A 20,650-nucleotide genomic window follows, 5' to 3' on the forward strand; every position below is an offset into this window, starting at 1 on the left:
CTTGGCTACTGCCCCGCTGATAGGCTACGGTATTAAAAAAATGACTTGAGTTATACATTTTAATCATGCACTTAAAACTCTGAAGTATTTTTTAAATTAACTATGACAAATAAAATGTAAACATTTCATATCAAACTTACATTTGTAAACATATTGCAAGATGCCATCACCTTCATTCTCATTTTACTTCCATGTCTGATTAAAAAAAAACATGTAATCATACCCCTAAGTTTTTATCATAGCAGATAAATATAAAAAACATATATGTTGCCTATCGCAATACCCATCCCAACCAGAATATCAATGTCCGTTGTTACATGAACAGTGTTTTTTTTTTTCTGCTTACGATGCTGCGGTCTCTTGTCCGTTATTGAAACTAAAGGCATTTACCGACACTCCCTAACAATTTGCTGAGAGTCATCAATTATGCAGGGTAGCCGCACGCACTGGGAAGGAAGATAGCAGCAACAATATGGCGACAGCCGTTACTCTGGACTCTTTTCTACATCTGCAGTTCATTGACAGCTGTCTGGATTTGTGTTAATGCGGAATAAAGTAAGTAGACTGTCTGATTTCTGCTTTGTCTGGTTTTTCATGTCGTGGGATGGATCGCAGTTCTACTTTGTCGACCGACTGCATCCCAGTGCCGCAGAGCGGTCCCTCTCTCAGCATCTTCTCCTAGCGTCTGTGGAGGGCTCCTTGCCAGTACATGGGAAAAATATGTATTCGAGGTACCAGTTATAAGAAGGGTAAATGTGATTTTCTGAGGGGACACACGGATATGTGAGACGACGCGGTAGAAAACAGGGAGACAGCAGGTTATTTGGGGTGTTGGCCTGCCGCTGGATGGAATGACATTTCCCTGTGTCAGAATGTGAAATATACGCATACGGGATGTTGAAGTGAGATCATGTGAAACTTCTGTGAGTGCAGACAATACCGAGCCTGCATGCTCCGAGTGCATGAATAATGCGTCGCTTGCAAAATCATTTTAGGTAGCAATTTCCTCGTTACCATTATTTTATAACTATGATAGTTTCACTCCCCCCCCCCCCCCCACACCCCCACACTCCACCTCTGCGCCCCCTCCCTCTTGCAATCTCGTAGGAGACTGTATTGCGTGAGGAGGTAGGTGCGTCTTTAGTTTGGCAGTCCTCAAAGGGGCCGCGGCACCCTTTTCTGCTGTTTTCACGCAATCTCAGACATTAAAAACACATTTTCCATTCAGTATTCCTCTAGACCCGCACCATGGATGCTGTAGGACTCGATCGGCTTGTCTATCTATACGGGTGTGGTATAGCCTTAAGACCGTTGTAGTTCTCTCTTTATTTATTTTGCTGTAAATATTTTACCTTTTTAGATGTGAAATTGGGTTGTGCTATGGGCTGCTTTGACTTGAGGCCAGGGATGTGTTGTCAGGACATGGCTTGTGCATTCAACTGACCTAGTATGAGTTTGTTAGTTAGAGCATATAGCAGCAATAAACCACACTGCAGTATTTTAGGCTTTGGCCCTATAGGAAAGCGGCGCGCCTCGCTATTAAACAGTGGACTTTCCCTCTCAGGAAATGAAAGGCACCTGCAGAATGAGACAAACAATGTGATGGGGAGCAGGTGTTTTTTAATTCCACACGGGGAGAAAGTTAACCGAGGTTTTCTTTATCTGTGTTTATTTCTTCAGTGGCCTGATATTCTATGCTTCATCTCCCGCCCCCCCCTCCCCCCTATCCCTCGCCTGTCCTTTGAGGGATAAAAACGTGTTAAACTGAATTATCATAGCTCATCACAATTTCCGGTCAGGACGACTTAACCCTACCTGAAATGGACTCGGCTCAGGAATGAAGTGGCACCCACCCCTATAGGACATTAGGGACCCCTTAGATATTTCTCTGCCAAGTTAATCTACCAGTAATTTTTGACTCGGGCTTGTTGGGATCACCTATTCTTAGGGATGCTGTGTATTTGAATTGAGATGACATCGAGTGACAGGCATTACTTATTAAGACATCGCTGCAGAAAATGAAGGATGTGTACGTTTTTTTTCCACCGGCCCATGTGGCTCCTCCTCACTAGCACCGTGTCGCCGCGATGTCCGGTTCTCTCCATCTGATATCAGGTCATCATCACAGTGCATAAAGCACAATAGGAGTCTTCAGCAGGTGACGGGACGGAGGCCGTGGTGCGTTTGGATGCATTTGCTCCGCACAGAGGACGCAGTAGGCTATACAGGAACATTTTTGCTAAACGCTGCTTATCCGGACGGTGACACGCTTGTCTTTTCCCTGGGAAGCACAGGAGCCTGCTGGAGTTGTTAGTCTTCACTGTCATCCATTAGCTTTATTCACGGAATCCCTTAACTCATAACGGATTTAACAGAATCGGTTATAGGTTATAAGCTGCGAGCATTTGGTATACCAATTACGTGCGGTTATATAATTCACAGTAATTGATTTAAGAGTGTACATAGAAGTGTTTTTTTTACGACATGTGATTGTCAGATTCTTGCGTTTTATGCCGTGTTTCTCGTATGACCTAAGGGAGTTAATGGAAACCGACAGCATTGAGCAACATCTGCAGCATATTTAGACAGATTCCCCTGGTCGCCTTGCCTGTATTATAGGAATGTCCCAGCGTTTTGTGGCAAGTGTAGGCTTTATGCACTGTTGGCCATGCTATTGCATCCTGGTTTGAATCACCTTGACGGTAGATCAATTGATGTAGCGTTGGTAGAAGGAGACTTGGAGGTTGTGCCGAGGTTGGGTTACATGAATCAGACTTCATTCCTCTTCTGGTTGGCTGTGCTTTTTCTCCGAAGATACTGGGCTGTTGGATCTATACCTGCCTTTGGATTTCTTCTCATTTCTTTCTCATTTCTTTCCAGGTCGGTACCCTTGTTATAGTCTTCATTAATGTTGCACACACTGTCTATTTTTTATGGACGGAACTGTGACTTGATTCTCAAATATGTTGTATCAAACACTATGGCCATCAGCCAGCTGGGGAGAGAAATGCATCTGTTTTAGGAGTCTGAAGACATGCAGATGATAATGTTATTACAACCTTACTTTTTATGCAATGAGTCAGAACCCCAGAGGTTATAATATAATTTTCAGTCCGGCATTCAGTGGTTGACTATATCTTTTAACACACTTAACACTTAGCAGTTAACTGTGCTTTCATATTAGTCAGTCGGTATTTAAGGATGTAAGACACCTGAATGCACACAGTAATCTGTGTTGGGTGTGCTGTTGAATGGGATAAACACAGGCCATCTGACAAGTTTAATTTCTCTTAAGCCAAAAAAGAAGCAGCTGGATGGGTTTTTCACAGATAACAATGAATGAATTAGTGTTATGCAATCAACCCCACACATACATTTCTTTACCACCCATCCCAGTTACATCAATTTAAATACTTGTATCTGTATTCTTTGCTTGATTTAGGATTGGTTTGGCTCCTTGTCATTTTGTACAGGACATATGTAATAGCTTGTGTGCTGGAAGCCTACTTTATACTATATATGTTGACAGTGATAGCTGTTTGGGCCCAACCCGAGAGAGATCCACATCTAAAATAATGATCTTAAGTGCATAGAGCTGTAGGCCTGGATGTTTAGTCTCAGTGAGACCGGCAGTCTCATTAACATCACCCGATTCATTGTTAATATCAACAACATGGTAGTTTATGGATATACATAACTCTAAATTCCGTTTTTTGGCATGGTTAGATACGCATAATTCAAGGAAAGAAACTTGGGTAGGAGAGATTGAGACAAGTGAGTTCCTGGTGGGATAAAGAGACCTATTTTCCTCCCTGTTAAGGTCACAAAGATGAGAGCAAAAGGGAATTTGATGCTGTCTACTATGTCGGCTGGGTACCTGGGTTTTGCTTTTGTGGATACAGGATCAGTGCTTTAGTCATTAAGGTTGATGTAGAGAGCAGAAATAATGCCTACTGGCCCATAACGGTTTGCACTTTTTCAGCTTTATTTTGCTTTGTTTGCATTCCTTAGCAGAACTAGAAAATTCCATCTGCAAGGCTTTCAGCAGCATTGAAACGGAAAAGCGATGCCAAGCAACTGGGCTAACATGTGTGTCAACACATTTAATCATAACCATCCGTGTACTGTCCAGTCATATTTATTAATAAATGTAACAAAATGCAAAATGACATTATTTTTATCATTAATTTTTTCATTTTGTGTTCCATAATTTCTTTCAACATCCTCTTTGATCCAGACCTTATGCACACACTTTCTCACTCTGTGTCCCTCTCTTCCTCGCAGAGCTGGATGTCTCTGATGGAAAACAACTAAAGGGGGAATAGCTGCAGGATGAAAACATGGCCGCATACCTTATGTCACCCCCAGGACCTGCCAGCTTCAAGAAATTCACCCCAGAGTCACTCCTTGACATCGAGAAGCGCATCCAAGTGGAAAAGAACAAGAAGCCACCCAAACCCCGATCGGACAGTAGTCACCGTGACACGTCTGAAGAAAATGAAGCCAAGCCCAACAGTGACCTGGAGGCTGGGAAGAGCCTGCCGTTCATCTACGGCGATGTTCCTAAGGGAATGTCGGGCGTACCGCTGGAGGATTTGGATCCATACTATCAGAACCTGAACCTGAAAGTGAGTTCTCACACATGCCACATGCACTACCCAGTTTCACCCAAAACACTTGAATGAAGGAGCATTTGCTTAATGTAGTTAAGAGGTTTATAGATAATGACAGATTTTAGCACATGTTTTATTCAGCTGTTGTGCTGAACCTTCAAGTGGGTTAATGTTTACCCTTTTTTCTTTTGTGAAATTGCTAACATTTTAAACTAACTGCCATACACATAGGTGATAGGAAATTAATTGCAATAACAAATTCAGGTTTCATATGAATTCATTCAAAATTGAAGTTATTGTGTTCAATACAGAGGAAGATAACCTTGAGAAATGTAAGAGCTTTTGATACTTTTAAGTCCATGCTTCAGGGGCTTACCTACAGTCACTGCATTATTAGATCATAGAAGACCTATCAGTGTTTTTAGTACACCTGTACAATTAAGGAAATTCAGTTAATGTAAAAGCAATTCTGTCCTCGGTCAGTGGCTATTCTCATAAATGTTTCTGCAGGGTTCATTTATTATTTGTGTTAGTTCATGGTGAAGATGATGTGACAATTTAATTTAATATCTATGTTTATGTGCAATTAATACTTCAGCTCATTAAATTATGTTATGATAAAACACAAGGAATCACAAGTGCTCTGTCCAAAAGCAGACAGAATGCATACTGGCAGTGGAATAATTATTGTTATCACAATTGTATCGTTTTTTGATGCGCTGTTACTGTGATCAACATTCAATTCTGCAATGTTTCCACTGTTGTTCAAATTAATCAAAACAAGTGGGTTCGCTTAAAGGTGGGGTAGGTAAGTTTGAGAAACCGGCTCGAGATACACTTTTTGTTATATTCCATGGAATGCTCTTAACATCCCGATAGCAATGAATATCTTAAGTGCTTTGACAAAAAATCCATAAAAAAATGTCATCTGTGGAAGCCGTAGTACTGTAAAAAGTACGACCAATCATTTTAGCCGCCCCGGCTAAAATAACTGGATGGCCTACCTGCCTGTCAGCCTTCCATCTGTGCACAAACTTATCTCGTGCCCTCATTGGTCATGTGCACGTTCGTGTGTGTTGGAGAAGGGAAGTAAGAAAGTGTAAGGAAGTGGCAGATTTCTTCCGGTTGTGTATTTTCAAATTCTAGCGCTCTCAAGCTGGTTTCTCCAAAATTACCTACCCCACCTTTAAGTACTGTATGTAGTATGCACAATTATTTGGATTCTCATCCCTAGACAGGTACTGCTTAATAATGTTAACAGATATTTAGTAACTCCGCCTCTTGTATCAACATTTAAATATGGACACGTTTTTTACTTTTTTTGTAATTACACACAGTTTGCTACTCTTACTGTATTCCCTTAAAGGTGGGGTAGGTAAGTTTGAGAAACCGGCTCGAGATCGCTAGAATTTGAAAATACACAACCGGAGAAAATTTGCCACTTCCTTATAGAGCCCCTCCTCCAACACACACGAACGCGCACATGACCAATGAGGGCACGAGATAAGTTTGTGCACAGATGGAAGGCTGAGAGGCAGGTAGGCCATCCAGTTATGTTAGCCGGGCCGGCTAAAATGATTGGTCGTGCTTTTTACAGTATTACGGCTTCCACAGATGACATTTTTTAATGGATTTTTTGTCAAAGCACTTAAGATATTCATTGCTATCGGGATGTTAAGAGCATTCCATGGAATATAACAAAAAGTGTATCTCGAGCCGGTTTCTCAAACTTACCTTTAAGAAAATACATGGTCAAATATACGACATTTTAGAAATGAATAAGATGGTCTGAGCCAGGGGCGGACTGGGACTACGAATCAGCCCGGAACTCTCGACCGGCCCACCTCGGTAAATTATCAACGGGGGGGGGGGGGGGGGGATGGGGGGTGCTAGTGAGTTATCCGAGCGTCCCACCTCGGTGCCGCAAGTACATACCGCGAGGGGGGTGTGCTAGTGACTTATCCGAGCGGCCCACATCGTCCGACCGGCCCACTTCAGTACCGGCCCATCGGGATTCGTCCCGAACGTCCCGATGGCCAGTCCGCCCCTGGTCTGAGCAGTATAAATCTGTCTTTTTCGCTGAACGTCATGACCAGGGGCTTTAGCCCCGAATGTTTTTTCTGTAGCCCCGGACAATTCTCCCTCAATAATATAATACATTAACCGTGCTTTACGTGAACCTCATCATGACACAAGAGAGGACGGCAGCACTGTAATTTCCCGTGTTCAGTGAATGCAACAGAGGCATGACACCAGACCAATCAGAGAGTTGCATGGAAATAAACGTGTGCTTGTGTCATTCAAGCTCGGCTCTGTGTGTGTGTGTGTGTGGCAATAGCGCATTTAGTGTGATAGAGAGAGAGAGAGAGGGGGAGGGAGGGACCGGTGTCAGCATGGACCATGTTGTTAGCATCTGGTTAGCTAGCTGCACTAACGGACATAAGGAGCTGTTTGTTCCACAAGAAGCTGGAGGAGAGTCCTCTCCTCTCAGACTGAGAGACTCAGGTGAGCTAAAGGACTCTCTGAGTGTTTAGATAGTTAACTTTAGTCTAAGTTATCTCAGTGGGTCTCAAACGGTTTGGTCACAAATTATTCAAAAGATTATTTCCGCGGCACACCTTCATATGATCATTATAGTTATTAAAAAAAAGAGAATAAAGGAAAAACAGTTATGAAATACTATATGGCAGTAAAACAAGAATAGAGTTTAAAAGGGGAGTGATTAGTAAAATATCCATAAAGAAAAAGTACATCTGTTTACAGTTCTGCTTCATATGGGTGTTGAGAGAGGTATCCATAGATCTCTTCATTTTGCTCTCAAAGTGCACCAGATTGATGCATTTAACTTCAATATTTAAAAAAAAATCTTCCCGGGGGAGCATCCCCCCGGACCCCCTAGAGAAAGTGAGCCCCCCACTCATAAAAAATACCACTTTACCCCTGCCTATATGCCGTGAGCTGATTATCGAGCCTTCATTGTAACGGTCGTGGGTGTACTGTGTGTGTGCGTGTGGGGAGTGTTGCAGTGAAAAATGCCACTGTAGTGCCGCAGCCACTGTGGGCTAAGCCCCGAATGTTTTCAGGTCCAGGCGACGCCCCTGGTCATGACCTTAAAACTCAAGTAAAAGGCGATTGACAGATGGTATGAGTGAAGGAATCGCAACGATGGAAGCTCTGGTATGGTGACAGAAAGAAGCTTAACTGTATCTTTCCATAACTAGCACAGGTCTGAGTAGTAGAACATTTATCAATGTGATAAAAAACATATTTGTTGAGATATTTTGGTTAGTGGTTGTGTCTTTCTAGCCAAACAGCTGCCGTGGTGCTAATGTAGCAGCCAGTTGGCCATGCTAACACGTTGTGGATGTGCTCAGTACATGATTGGCTTGAGCGGTGGTATCAATGCTACTATCGTTCAAAATCATATTGTGAATTTTCACCTCAGATATGTCACACACTCAAATTGTTTCTAAATAAGCTTTTAAATTGATGCATAATAGGTGTAGATAACACAAACCTGAATCTCCCTATTTTCTCTCCAAATTATGATAACTTTCTATGACGCTCATATCTATGATTCATTATAAACATACTTAATGTTCTAAGATTTCTATAGCTTTTTATAATTATCGTTATAAGCAGTCTTTATAATGCTTTATAATAACAATCCTTTCACATAATAAAGCTTTTTACAATGACATTTATGCATCATAATACTTTTTAGATTTAATGATCTTTTTTTTTACTAAAAGCAAACAAATTATAGCAAACTTTTAACCAGCTTGTAATGTATTTTATCAGTGAATACCTCATAAATCACACAATGACCTATTAGTGTAGAATATAATCCGGGGTAACGCATATGTATGTATGTATGCATAACAATTATGGGTAGTATAATACATTATACTCCTTGCAACATAAAAAAAGCCATGAAAATGATGAATGAATTGTTACACTTTATAAAGCATTTTCAATGTTTATCAGTGCTTAAAACTACAATTTATCTTAACTTATATACAGTGCTATAAGCAGCAATATAAGTATGCTTATAATGCAATATAGACACGGGTGTCACAAAAAGTACAACCATATCATTTTTAGACGAGAACTAGAACAAAACATTTGAGTTTTCTTTCGCACTCTATCTTGTCTGTGCCCTTAATTTAGTGCTGCACTAGCTAAATAGGAATGTGAGGGCAGAAGATGGCAGGAGAGGACAGGAAGTGGAGAGAAAAGGGCAGGAGGGAATGCAGAGCCTTCCACTGTATAGACATTTGGAGTAGCCAGTCTTCTGTGTGGTGATGATGTGTAAGAGAATCTGCGGCCTGTACAGCAGCAAGAAGCCCCGTCAGCAGACCGGCAGTCTCAGCCAGCAGCACTCCCTCATTGGGCGGATGAAACTATCAAGTGGATTTGCCTTTTGTGACCTATTGATTCACGGCATAGTTCAGTGGTGGCCACAGGAAAGGGTTGCATTCTTCTCTTATTATCCTTCCCCACTTATTATTATTGCCAGTTCATTCTTCTTTACCTCCCCTACTTTCCTCTGTGGCATTTCATTTTGGTATTTGGAGGAAAGTTGTTGCGGAGATCTTTGTCATGGCCTCCACTCGTATGCCTCCTGTAGCTCCCATATGTGTGATGGGATTATTTATAACAAAGCATGAATATTTGTGATGTTATGTTTCTGTAAAGAGCATAACAGATATACACAGAACATATTAGGCCCTACAAACACTTGTAGGGCGGAAAACTCCTCCGGAAGAGTAAAGACCTCAACGTTTTTCGACACTCAAGTACAGTATAATACTGTACTGTGCATTTGTTTATTATAGTTTGTGTAAGAAACAATGCAATGAATGCTGTACTGATATGGTCTTTGCTTTAAATATATAATTAGATGCGTCAACAGGAGCGCTGGTATTGTATTCTCCTTGTAAGTATGTGTGTGTCATCATGGCCAAATGTGCTCCTGGAGACACCTTCTGTACTGGGAAGTACCTCAGACGCCATTTTAAATACTTTGCCAGGGGCTTATATTTCTGTTCGTGGACAGATTTAGTTACCATGCTAGGGTCACAACCGTGCAACAAGCAGTTACCTAACTCAGCGGTGTTTGGGATACAAAAATGATGGTCTATTTTGAAGCAAAGTCAAGATGGTCTCTAGTTTCACAGTAAAGTCAGTCAAATAAATACAAATCTTGAAAAATAAACATGGGAAATGAAGTCCTTATTCAGCTTTTTCCCAAGTTGTTATTGGCAACAGATGTGAAATATGATACCACCTACATTATCAGAATGACAGGGTTACTTTTCAAAACAAGAAATGGTTCAACTACAAAATGAATGTTCTTTCCAAAATCTTTTTTAGAACGATGAATGGATACTCAAGGTTGATGTGTAGGATGAGATACATTAGTATATAAGTGTGTTTTATTAGAATGTCTTCAATTCCCCGATAAACACAAACATTTTGTTAATCTTAAATATAAAAAGGAATAATAATATCAACGACCTGAGAAAGTAGTTACCATATAAACACAATCACAGTTACAGCCCTTCATTTTCTGGCTTGTAAACAGCTACACGAGTGCAGTCATTGCAATGGTTCCTTGATAATTTGCTCACTTTAAGGCCATTTCAAAAGAGTAGGATGTGGCAGTAGACTAGAGAGTTAGTTTATCAAACAAGGCTCCCGACATATATGTATTTATTAATAAAGCTTATTTTTAATCTGCTTAGTCAAGATCTGCTAACCTCATCACACCCATCTATGTGTTGTGTCAGCAGGAGTAACAGGTTAAGACCTCTTCTTCCCTCTCCCTCTTACTATTATTCATATCAACCATTTCCTAATCCACTAATGTATTTGTCCTTTATCATACTTGAGGAAATGCCTCTTAAGTATATTCATGGTTAGCGTCCATTCTCCCTCTGCTGTTCCTGTCCTCACCTTTCCGGGCTGCTCGTCTCCTCTACTCGACCGACAGTCATCCTATCGCTCGCCATTGCTCTGTATGTCAATGAGTGTGTCAGCTGCAGGAAACCTGATCACAGCACTCATGCATCAAAGAGAGGAAGAGGGGGCAGTGGTGAGGAGGAGAAATGCAGCGTTGCAGTTCTTGTTTTCCCCTGTGATGGGGAGAGGACTGCCTGGGTTTTTCAAATGTCTGATGTGATTAGGCAATGTTAAAGTTGCTGTGGTCATGCAAGAGGGATGAATGGAGGGCATAGTGTTTTAGCGTGGACTGAAGCACACATATGTGCTTATGTTTAGAGGGGCGGGTTATGATATACATGGAAGTACAGTTAATATCTAGATTCAGCTCGAATTGGCGATGGCATCGTTTGGAGAACAGGTTTTGTTAATGCAGAGGCTTTATTCTCCTCCTTTTGGTGAGCGTTTTATAACAGGAGTGTGCAGCAGACCAGTCATTGCTGTTCAGACTTCTGCAGGGCAGCAGCTACTAGCGAGCGCACAAAGGGAGCTGACGGCTATAGCAGCAGCAGCCTCTGCATCTCAGCATGTAGCACTGTACACACCATTTCATTATGCTGCTGTCCCACCATCTCTGTCTGTGTGTGTGTCTCTGTCCATTACTCTCTCCCATCCGCTGCCTTCTTCTCTGGCGTTTCTTTTTTTCAGGGTGTAGTAAATTAGAAGGAGGGCCAGGCTTTAGTGCTTTGTCTGAGTCCTCAGTCTCTGATGACACAGCATCCTCCTGTACTGAGCTGAGTGAGGAAGGGATGGGGGTTGGGGGTTGGGGCGGGCGTTGGGGCGGGTGGGGGAAATGTGCTTCCACTGCTAGCTAGGTTTCGTATAGAGAAGAAGGGTGGGGTTAGTAGGGGAAACTGGGATTTGCAGCACAGCTTACAGGTAAAGAAGTGGGATGACGCATTTTTTTGATGTGGTATAATATGCAGGGAAATGAGTTTACAGTCACACATTGTTTGGGACATGACTGGCTGAGTCCTCAATGCAGTGAGCTCTATCAGACACATGAATTATGTTCTAGAACGCTAATACATGTCTCTTATGAGATCAGCGTTATTTTGTCGCAAAGCTTCAACGTTTTATGGTGAACAACGTGAAAGCTGACATACTGTTGATATTTGTACTTCTTTGAAAATTGAATCAGAATGCACTTAGTCAATATGAGGTGCTTGATCCAGAATGGGCTTAAATCCAGCTAACAGTGTATGTGTGTCATGTTTTCTCCTTCCAGCCTGCAAAGAGGCTTGTGAATACAGCTATGTTCTTGAAAAGGTCTTATGAGGTCTGATTTACAGTATGTCTTGGTTTATGAAGGTCATTTAGGGCTCCAACTAACCATTTTTCAATTATTTTTGTAAACATAATAAATTGTTTAGTCTATTAAATATCATCATGATGAATACAGTTCCATGAACGATAGATATTATTTGACATTTAAAAAAAACGTAAGCTGCCTGTTTGTATAATGGATTACTATACCCTAACCCTTTTTTTTTTTATCATTTAAGGGCTTAGTTTATTGCCATCTTCTTTAAGGTCTACAATCCAAATCTGCTGTCAGTGTTGTGAAGTAATAGGCCAGTGTGTGTCAGGCTGGGGTCCTGGGATGATTAAGAGAAGTACCCCCCCCCACACACACACACACGTTTAAGGCTCTATTGTTTCCCTGCTTAGATCTCACTCAGCTCCCTCTCTCTCTCTCTGTCCCCTCCTCGTCTCATTCTCAGTTTCTCTCTCTGCTGCATGCCTACCCAGTCCTCCTCCTCCCTCCGTCTACCCATCCATCTCAGGTTTGGCTCTCTCCCCTCTGCAGCTCTCTGGCTTTCTGTTCTGCATCACTCCCCCTCCACCCCCTCATCTCTCTCTCTCTCTCTCTCTAGCTCTCTCTGCTGCTGTCCCATACCCCTGCAAGCCCCTCTTTATATCACTGCTCCACTATTTCTCCTTCTTCTCCCACGCCCGAAACACACACACACACACACACACACACACACACACACACACACACACACACACACACACACACACACACACACACACACACACACACACACACACACACACACACACACACACACACACTGTCCTTGCAGCTGCATTCTGCCTCCCGATTCTTGCACATGTGCCTTTTTCTTTAACGCTCTGTGGAGAATTAGCAACATTTCACCAGCTTTGCAGCAAATAAAGTGAAGCTTGCTCTGCTGAGTTGTGTATTTATATTTTATATTCTACATTCTATGAGTATATCATAACGTAGGCAGTTTGCTTAAGTAGTTATGTGTGTTTCTGTGCGTGTGTATGTGAGACTGTAGAGAGTATTGTGTTACAAAGTGTAATCCATTGTGCCTGTCCTCTTTCATACTTTATTTATCCATGTGCATAGATAGAACCCCTCCTCAGTTTCTTAATATTACCAGTTCACTGCATGGTTGAATGTGTGTCCAAATCTTCTATCCAGTGACAATGAATTCAGTGTCACTAAAACACTCTGTTTACCCACTTTACAGAGTTAATCCAGGACAAACTGAGTGTTTGATTAATCAACGGATCACTGTTAAGAATATAAACGAACAAGAAAATATCTATCATGTGTTCATTGAGTTTATGGTTGTAATAGTGCTTTAAAAATAGCCCATCACAATGCAGCCTTTGTAAAGAAAAATAATAGGTTTAGTATTTGATAACCATCAATGATTGATCAGTTCTTGAATAATGTGGCACAATCAATTAAGGAAATGGCCTTACATTTGCATCCCTTGTTGTAATCGTGCCAGGTTGCCAAGTTTGCGTCAACAGCAGATTTTTCTGTCTGCAAATTGACACACTTCATTGAGTAGCTAAATAAAGCCTTATTATAGTTGAATTCCATATTTTTTATGAAACTGTATTTACCATATAGTGTGTAGAGGATGAATTACGTTGAAGCTTGGACTTTCGAAGGACAAAATATGTGTTTTCTAAAACATCATGTGTAAAAGATGTTTTTGCCTTCGTAACTGAAGTTTTCAATGACGTTTTAAAAATCCATAGGCTTCACATTGATTAACATATTGAACATAGTTATGCATGCGGGGGCATCTGTTAAGTGCTAATGAGATACCGCTCATTTTACAACCTCCCCTTTCCTCCACATACTGTATTTGCTTGTTCAGCAAAACACTTGACCTCTAAAAGAGAAATGTACCCTCTGAACATGACTGTAGGTCTTGTGTGTGTTCCTGTTTGTAATGTGTCGGTTTAGTATACCTCATGTCTCCATGTGACGGGAATACAAGTGAGAGAATATTTGAAGTAGTGCAGATGCTTATTGGCATAAAAGAACAGAAGAGGGGAAGGGAGGGAGAGAGAGAGGAGTCTTCTGATGCAGAGAATACATTTTGTCTTTCCCCAGACTGCAGACGCTATTTTTAATTTAATTAGATTTCAGGACACCACTTCTCTCAGGACACTTCCAGTCGCCTTCCCATTTCTTAAGTGTTTCCCGTGGTGTGAACCATAAACTTGTTGCGGATGTATTTTGATGTATTTTGTTCCTGGTGCCATATGCATATTAAAGACCATTTATCATATGCTGTATGTATGCTCTCCAGCCAGCGGGTTCTCTTCCAACTACCATCATCATATCATTGTGAATGCAGTTGTTATTATTATACCTCAACGTTAAGGGCTAGTACAGTAGAGTTTGCCCTTTATTATTTGCTGAGGCTGCGTGCATGTTATCTGATGGACAACATGTCCGCAACTTGTTTTTCTGTAAATTGAATTGTAGTTTTTAAAATAGGTTAACACAGTTTACAGAGGCTGTTTACTGCATTTACATATATATATATATTTTAAAACAAGGATTGTTTATCACCTAAAGCAACATGATGTAAGAATCTTTGTTTTTCTTATTTAGCCCCCCTAACTGTTTTAGAGTGCAAGTCACATATACACTGCTATTGCTATGATAACATTACTTGCAAAATGATCAGAAGCTAGCGTGTGTTGCTAACACTGTCGAACATTTAGCATGTGCAGTTACATTATGCTGCTTTAATGTTGAAACGGAGGGAGTTAAAATTGAACTAACCTAACCTTATTTCATTTCTTCATCGTTCTACAATACTGGTTACATACAGGACAAGCTTGTCTTTATGTAACCTGTAAATAATGTCAGTGGTTTCATAAATACACATGAGGGGATGTGGTAAAGGAGGAAAAGAAACTCGGACAGTATAGGCATTTATTACTTATCCAAACCACACATTTGTCAAGCATCCCAGTACTGTATTTGTTTGTAAATAATGCTCTTACTTCTCCCTCAGACCCCACATTTTCTTTGTCCAAATATCTGCACAAACAAACAGACAATGCAGCCTCACCCAAGAGCACAGCCCCACTCGGCCCAGTGCTGTTTATGGGTGGGGAGTGGTTGCTGAGAGCCTCGAGTCAGCAGATCTGCTGCTGATCGATGACAGCATTTGCGGTTCTCTTCCAGTAAGAGCTTTAAACTTGGGGCGAAGAGAGCCATTTGGCCACAAAGAGGGGAGAACTTCCCATGCGTCTGTCTGCTGCTTGCAGAGCTAATGTCATGGTGGAAAGATATTCAGGACAGAGACTGATGCCACCTGGACAAAGGTTCTCTTATATACATTTGGAAATTCCCAAAAATTATGAAGTGCTGGAAATTCATACCCAACGTTTTGAAAAAGAGACTTGGATATGATGTGCCTTTGAATTGAAGGGGTCTTTTTTATGGAATAACATTTTAAAATTAGGGATAGATATCATGTCAAAAAATATTGTTAATAGCTGTGGAAAAAGCTATCAATAGAAAATGGTGTAAGATGGAACCTACTACTTAGGAAAAATGGAAAGAGATCGTAGAGGAAATCCATATAAAGAAAAAACTGACACATTGACTGAGACTGCAAGAATCACAGTTTGAAGAAAAATGGGAGGAATTGTCAATATTCAGGAACCAAAGAGGCAACAAGGATTACCGATTACAACTGACTTAGTATGAGGGACTGTTATGAAAGCTATACTGCTGGCTCTCGGGTGACTGGACACAGAAGGAGTGGTGTCAGCAGAGTAAAGCACAGCCCTGTGTCCTTGTCCCACTGACTATGTGCCCTTTTCTATACCTTTTATATGTTTTAACTGTTATTATGATGTGTGTTTTGTACGATAGAAGGCCGTTACAATCTGAAGTACTCTGCTCACTGTTTTCTCAATGTATAGATTCCAAAATGGGTTAAGCGACAACACAGTGAGCACTCTCCTCAAAATGCTATGTTCTGATGATATACAGTATTACCTGCACTGTGAGAATCAGTTAGAGCGCCCCATGACTCAGAGGTGAGCTCAGGACTCACACCAGCTGCTCAGTCAAGCTACATTCATCTCTTCCTAAAATAAGATGCAAAGACTAGCGGATCCTGTGTCCTGAATAGTATGAGCCATATAATCAATGATAGCCTAAATGTACTAACTTTCTTTGTCCTTGTCTTTTTCTCCCTCTCTCCACAGACATTTATAGTCTTCAACAGTGGGAAAACACTCTTCCGCTTCAGTGCCACGTCCTCCATGTACATCCTAACCCCTTTCAATCTACTTAGGCGAATAGCTATTAAGATTTTGATACACTCATATCCTTTCAAGTGATTAATTTCTATGTTTTTCTGTGAATGAAAATAGATGTTTCAGTGTTTTAAACATGTGTCTTGATTATAATTCTGCCACAAGTCTTCGGTAAAGAGTAAGGAAACCTAATGCATCGTAAGATCTAAATCTCTCTTCCCCCTGCTCCTCCCTCTTTCTTAAGATTGTAGTAGGTGGTGTATTAACATGTATGGGGTGTAATGGGTAGCATTGTTCAATGTTTCCTTAACTTCTGTCCTCTCACGTTATTCAGCATGATCATCATGTGTACGATTTTGACCAACTGTATATTCATGACATTTAGTGACCCACCGGAGTGGTCCAAACAAGTAGAGTGAGTACACCTCCATACTTTTCCTCAGCAATCATATCCTCATTTAATGTGTCTGTCGCCATTTTACTCTCTTCTCTCTTTGTTCTCAAGGTATACCTTCACAGGTATTTATACGTTTGAGTCACTCACAAAAATGGTCGCCCGAGGATTCGCTATAGATGGGTTCACCTTTCTCCGAGACCCATGGAACTGGCTGGATTTCATGGTCATCTCAATGGCGTAAGTATTTTTCCTCGTAAATATTAACAATAACGCGTTCAATTATTAAATACATTTGGATTTTCAACATGACTGATGAAATAATAACATTTTTGCATTTTACAGATAGAAGAAAATCGTGAGACAGATTTATTTAGAAGTTTTAGTTACAAGATAACAGCAGCTAAATATCAAAAGCAATAGAACTTTCTATCTAGCTAATCAATCACCAGTTTAACTATGTAACATTGTTTTTGCTGACTCCCTGTTGTGTCGTATAAGACATTGAAACAAGTCAAATGTCTCCATCAGTTTGTGGGTTTCATTATGTATGTCTATCAAACATTTCATCTTTTAACAACAAACTGCAGGTATGGCAGTCTGTTGGAGTGGTTTTCAAAATAATGAAATTGGTAGTTGTTGTTTTATAATTAAACATGGACAAAGACCGTATTCCAAATCAAAAAGCTGCTGTGGGCAACTGTGGAGGAACAAGAAAGAATTGGTGTGAACACATTTTATTCAACACATTTAGCCATTACTGCAAGAAGTCCACAATGTGATGTGTCTAAGCTTTTAACTCAACAGCACAGGGCGAGCACCATTTTGTCAGCTTTAGGAAACCTTTATAAATGTTATATGTGTTACAGTTCGCACAACTCAATTGCTCAATATTGTTATTAATAAAATCATCAGCTCCAAATATTGTAAAGATATAGATTAGCCACGAGTTGCAAAGCTATAGTGACCCAAATTGTACTCTAAATGAGTCTTTGGGTCTTACAAAACGTATCATATTCATTATTTAAAGTGATGTTAGGTTCACTGGACATTGAGTGTTACATCTTTTTTTTCTTCATGATTTCTGCTGGTATATAAGTCGACATCTGCTAAATAATTCAAAACCAATTCTAAAGACAGTCGCCCACAGCACCTCCAGTCCACATCAGTCCGTCACACCACATTGCTATATAACAATATTATGTAACCATATATCATTTCTTTCCTCAGTTTGGGATAGCTGCTGAATAATTGTATCTGATCCACCTTGCAGGTATATAACAGAGTTTGTAAACCTAGGCAATGTGTCAGCTCTGCGTACGTTCAGGGTTCTGAGGGCTTTGAAAACAATTTCAGTTATCCCAGGTAAGACAGTCCAGGTGTTTGTGTTTGCGGGGGGGGCGAGTCACGGGGTTGATGTTAGGTGTGGTTTTGTTCCAGTCCCTCTCCTCTTCCTCCTTCGTTCTCTTCCCTCTGGTCGGACAGGCGTTCTCTCTCTCACCGTGGTGTCCCCTCCTGGTCCTCGATGGTGGTGCTGGTGTCGTGCTCTTGCGCGTACATGCGCGTGTGTGTGTGTGTGTTGTTATCGTGTGTGTTGTGTGTCATGGGGTTCTGTTCTGTGTGTCATCCTACCTTGTTACAGATATATAACAGAGTTTGTGGACCTTGGGAATGTCTCGGCGCTGAGAACGTTCAGGGTTCTCCGAGCATTGAAAACAATTTCTGTCATTCCAGGTGAGACTCCCATTTAAACACTAAGGCTGAGCTTACATATCTCTTACCCGTCTTTATTTATTTTATTTTGATTTTTTTCTTTAAAAAAAGAAGAAGGATGTTTTAGAATTTCTTCATTTCTTTTGTTTTACTTTTTTTTATGAAAATCAAAAATGGTAGCAATACATTTTTGATAGGCTTAGCAGTCTACTGGCAGTCTTCTGGGCTCGCATGTCCCATATGGACAGCTGAGCTAATGTGCAGCACATCATGCTAGCAACAGTTATATATGGGCAATTATACCCCAAGGGAAATAGAAAACATTGTCCAAAACCATGTGATAGTATAGAGTAAGAGGTAAACAAATATTGTTTATAAGCAGTTGACTTTCAAGATGTTATAATGAGGCCTTATATAAACAATATAATACAAATAAATGTTTATTTAAATCTGTTACCTCTTTGCACATCTGGTTTGTGTTCAGTTTTATTTCATACATCGATCCAAATTCCTATAATCTATGACAGTGCCTTTTTGTTCCTAAAGACTATTTGATTCCCTAAGACTGCCAAGCCTAATTTGATAACACATCAACGCTGCATGAAGCTTTGAGACACATGCTTTTACAAGTTTGGCTTTAAGGGGCTTTTCTTTTGGATTTTGTTATCTTTTAGTTGTACGAGTTATTTAATTCAGGTTTTAGATTATTTTTGAAGATCTTTGTCCATCCTGGGAGTGAAACATAAATAATAAATAAAGATCACAAATAAGCAAAAATTCAGTCGGTATCAATACTAGTGTCTTCCCTAGGGAACACACAGTACCTCACATTAATTTGTTTTGTATATGATATCAATTACACTATGGAGTTACTGTACTTTAGCAGATATACACATATGCACATATACTGCACACACACACACACACACACACACACACACACACACACACACACACACACACACACACACACACACACACACACACACACACACACACACACACACACACACACACACACACAGAGTACTGTACAATAAGCTCAGCCTCCAGCATATAGCGCTCAGCTGGCTCTGGGCTAAAGCAGCCTGGGGGCTCGCCCGCGCTGCAGGAGTGGGAGAAAGAGGTTCTTGGGATGGGAACGGTTCTTCAGTTAAGGCAAGGTCACCATCACGGTATACAGACAGGTGATGCTGACACCAATTCCTTCAGCCTTGGCGTTTAAATGACCTGCATGCCACCTCTCATTGCCCCCACCCCCCTGAACACCCAACTCTTCCTCGCCTGTCCTTTCTTTCTCCTCTTCACTTCCTGCTTCCTTGACTTAGCCTGGTTCTGTGGGCTGTTTGCAGTTTGTCGTCCTGCTGCGTTCAGTTGATTTGTTGAATGCAGTATTATACAAAACTGCAGCTTGTCAGGAATGTTTCCATTGACACAAAGAGTGAAGGGAGATAGTCATCCATTGAAACAATTTCTCTTCTCCAGATGGATCCTAAATCAAGTTCTGGTGCTGCCTGTTCTTCCTCAGTGGGAAATCCTTCAGACAGCTTTTCTAAATAATAATTTATTTTCTTACATGGGCTGTTTACTGTAAAAGTGGGAAAAAACATGGTGTCTCTCTGATGGAAACACCCCGGACAGCTGCAGTATTTGTTGTGATGTTATGTGTTTAATGAAAACAACTGAATGTGATCTTTATATCTGTGGTTCAACTTGGATGCTCTATCCTACTCAAATCACTGTGCTGTTATTATATACTAAATAGTCATGTCTTTGATTTTATTGAATGTTTCTAGAAGTATCTAGTTTTGATAGCCATAAAATCTCACAATCCAAAGTTTACATTTGAAAGAGACAGCAGCAGAACTAATATACAGTAATATGCACTACTTCTCAGTGATAAGAGGATACCAGTTAGATTTGGATAACCTTTTGTAGCATTTTTCTAACACAGAATATATGCACAGTATTTTTCCCTCATGCTACTTATTTATGTTACACTTCAGTTATGGTGCGAGCTTCTTTATCGTCCAAATCTATTAGGTCCTAATTCTATATTAGATGATAATCATAGAACGTCAATAGATTGACAGTGGCCTGCCAACAATAGCAAACAAAACCACTGTCAACAGATACAAAATAAAAATAAACCTATAGGCTCAACATACTGCATTCAAACGCACAAATTGTGGTTACTTCAACATTAAAAATGTTATAAAGATATATATTTTCTATTTTGCATAGCAGCAAATTCAACCAGATCTGTTTCATGTAGTTAAAGTCAAAAAGAGCGCATTTTTGCCAATTCTGATGACTTTGACCTACTGTTCATGTGCAGTCTCTGTATGCTTAAAACAAATGTCAA

General features: G+C 40.6%; 1 protein-coding gene across 1 annotated transcript in view; it reads left to right on the plus strand.

Annotated features, from left to right (window-relative positions):
* Positions 1-451: 451 nt before the first annotated feature.
* Positions 452-20,650, plus strand: part of scn8ab (sodium channel, voltage gated, type VIII, alpha subunit b) — a 49,909-nt gene continuing 29,710 nt past the window's right edge. The window contains exons 1-6 of the mRNA XM_034139074.1: positions 452-555; positions 4,285-4,628; positions 16,128-16,246; positions 16,504-16,593; positions 16,684-16,812; positions 18,215-18,306. Coding sequence (XP_033994965.1) covers positions 4,341-4,628; positions 16,128-16,246; positions 16,504-16,593; positions 16,684-16,812; positions 18,215-18,306 — 718 coding nt within the window. The 5' untranslated portion in view covers positions 452-555; positions 4,285-4,340. The remainder of the gene's footprint in view (positions 556-4,284; positions 4,629-16,127; positions 16,247-16,503; positions 16,594-16,683; positions 16,813-18,214; positions 18,307-20,650) is intronic.

Source organism: Trematomus bernacchii, unplaced genomic scaffold (assembly GCF_902827165.1).
Source record: "Trematomus bernacchii unplaced genomic scaffold, fTreBer1.1, whole genome shotgun sequence".
Lineage (NCBI taxonomy): Eukaryota > Metazoa > Chordata > Actinopteri > Perciformes > Nototheniidae > Trematomus > Trematomus bernacchii.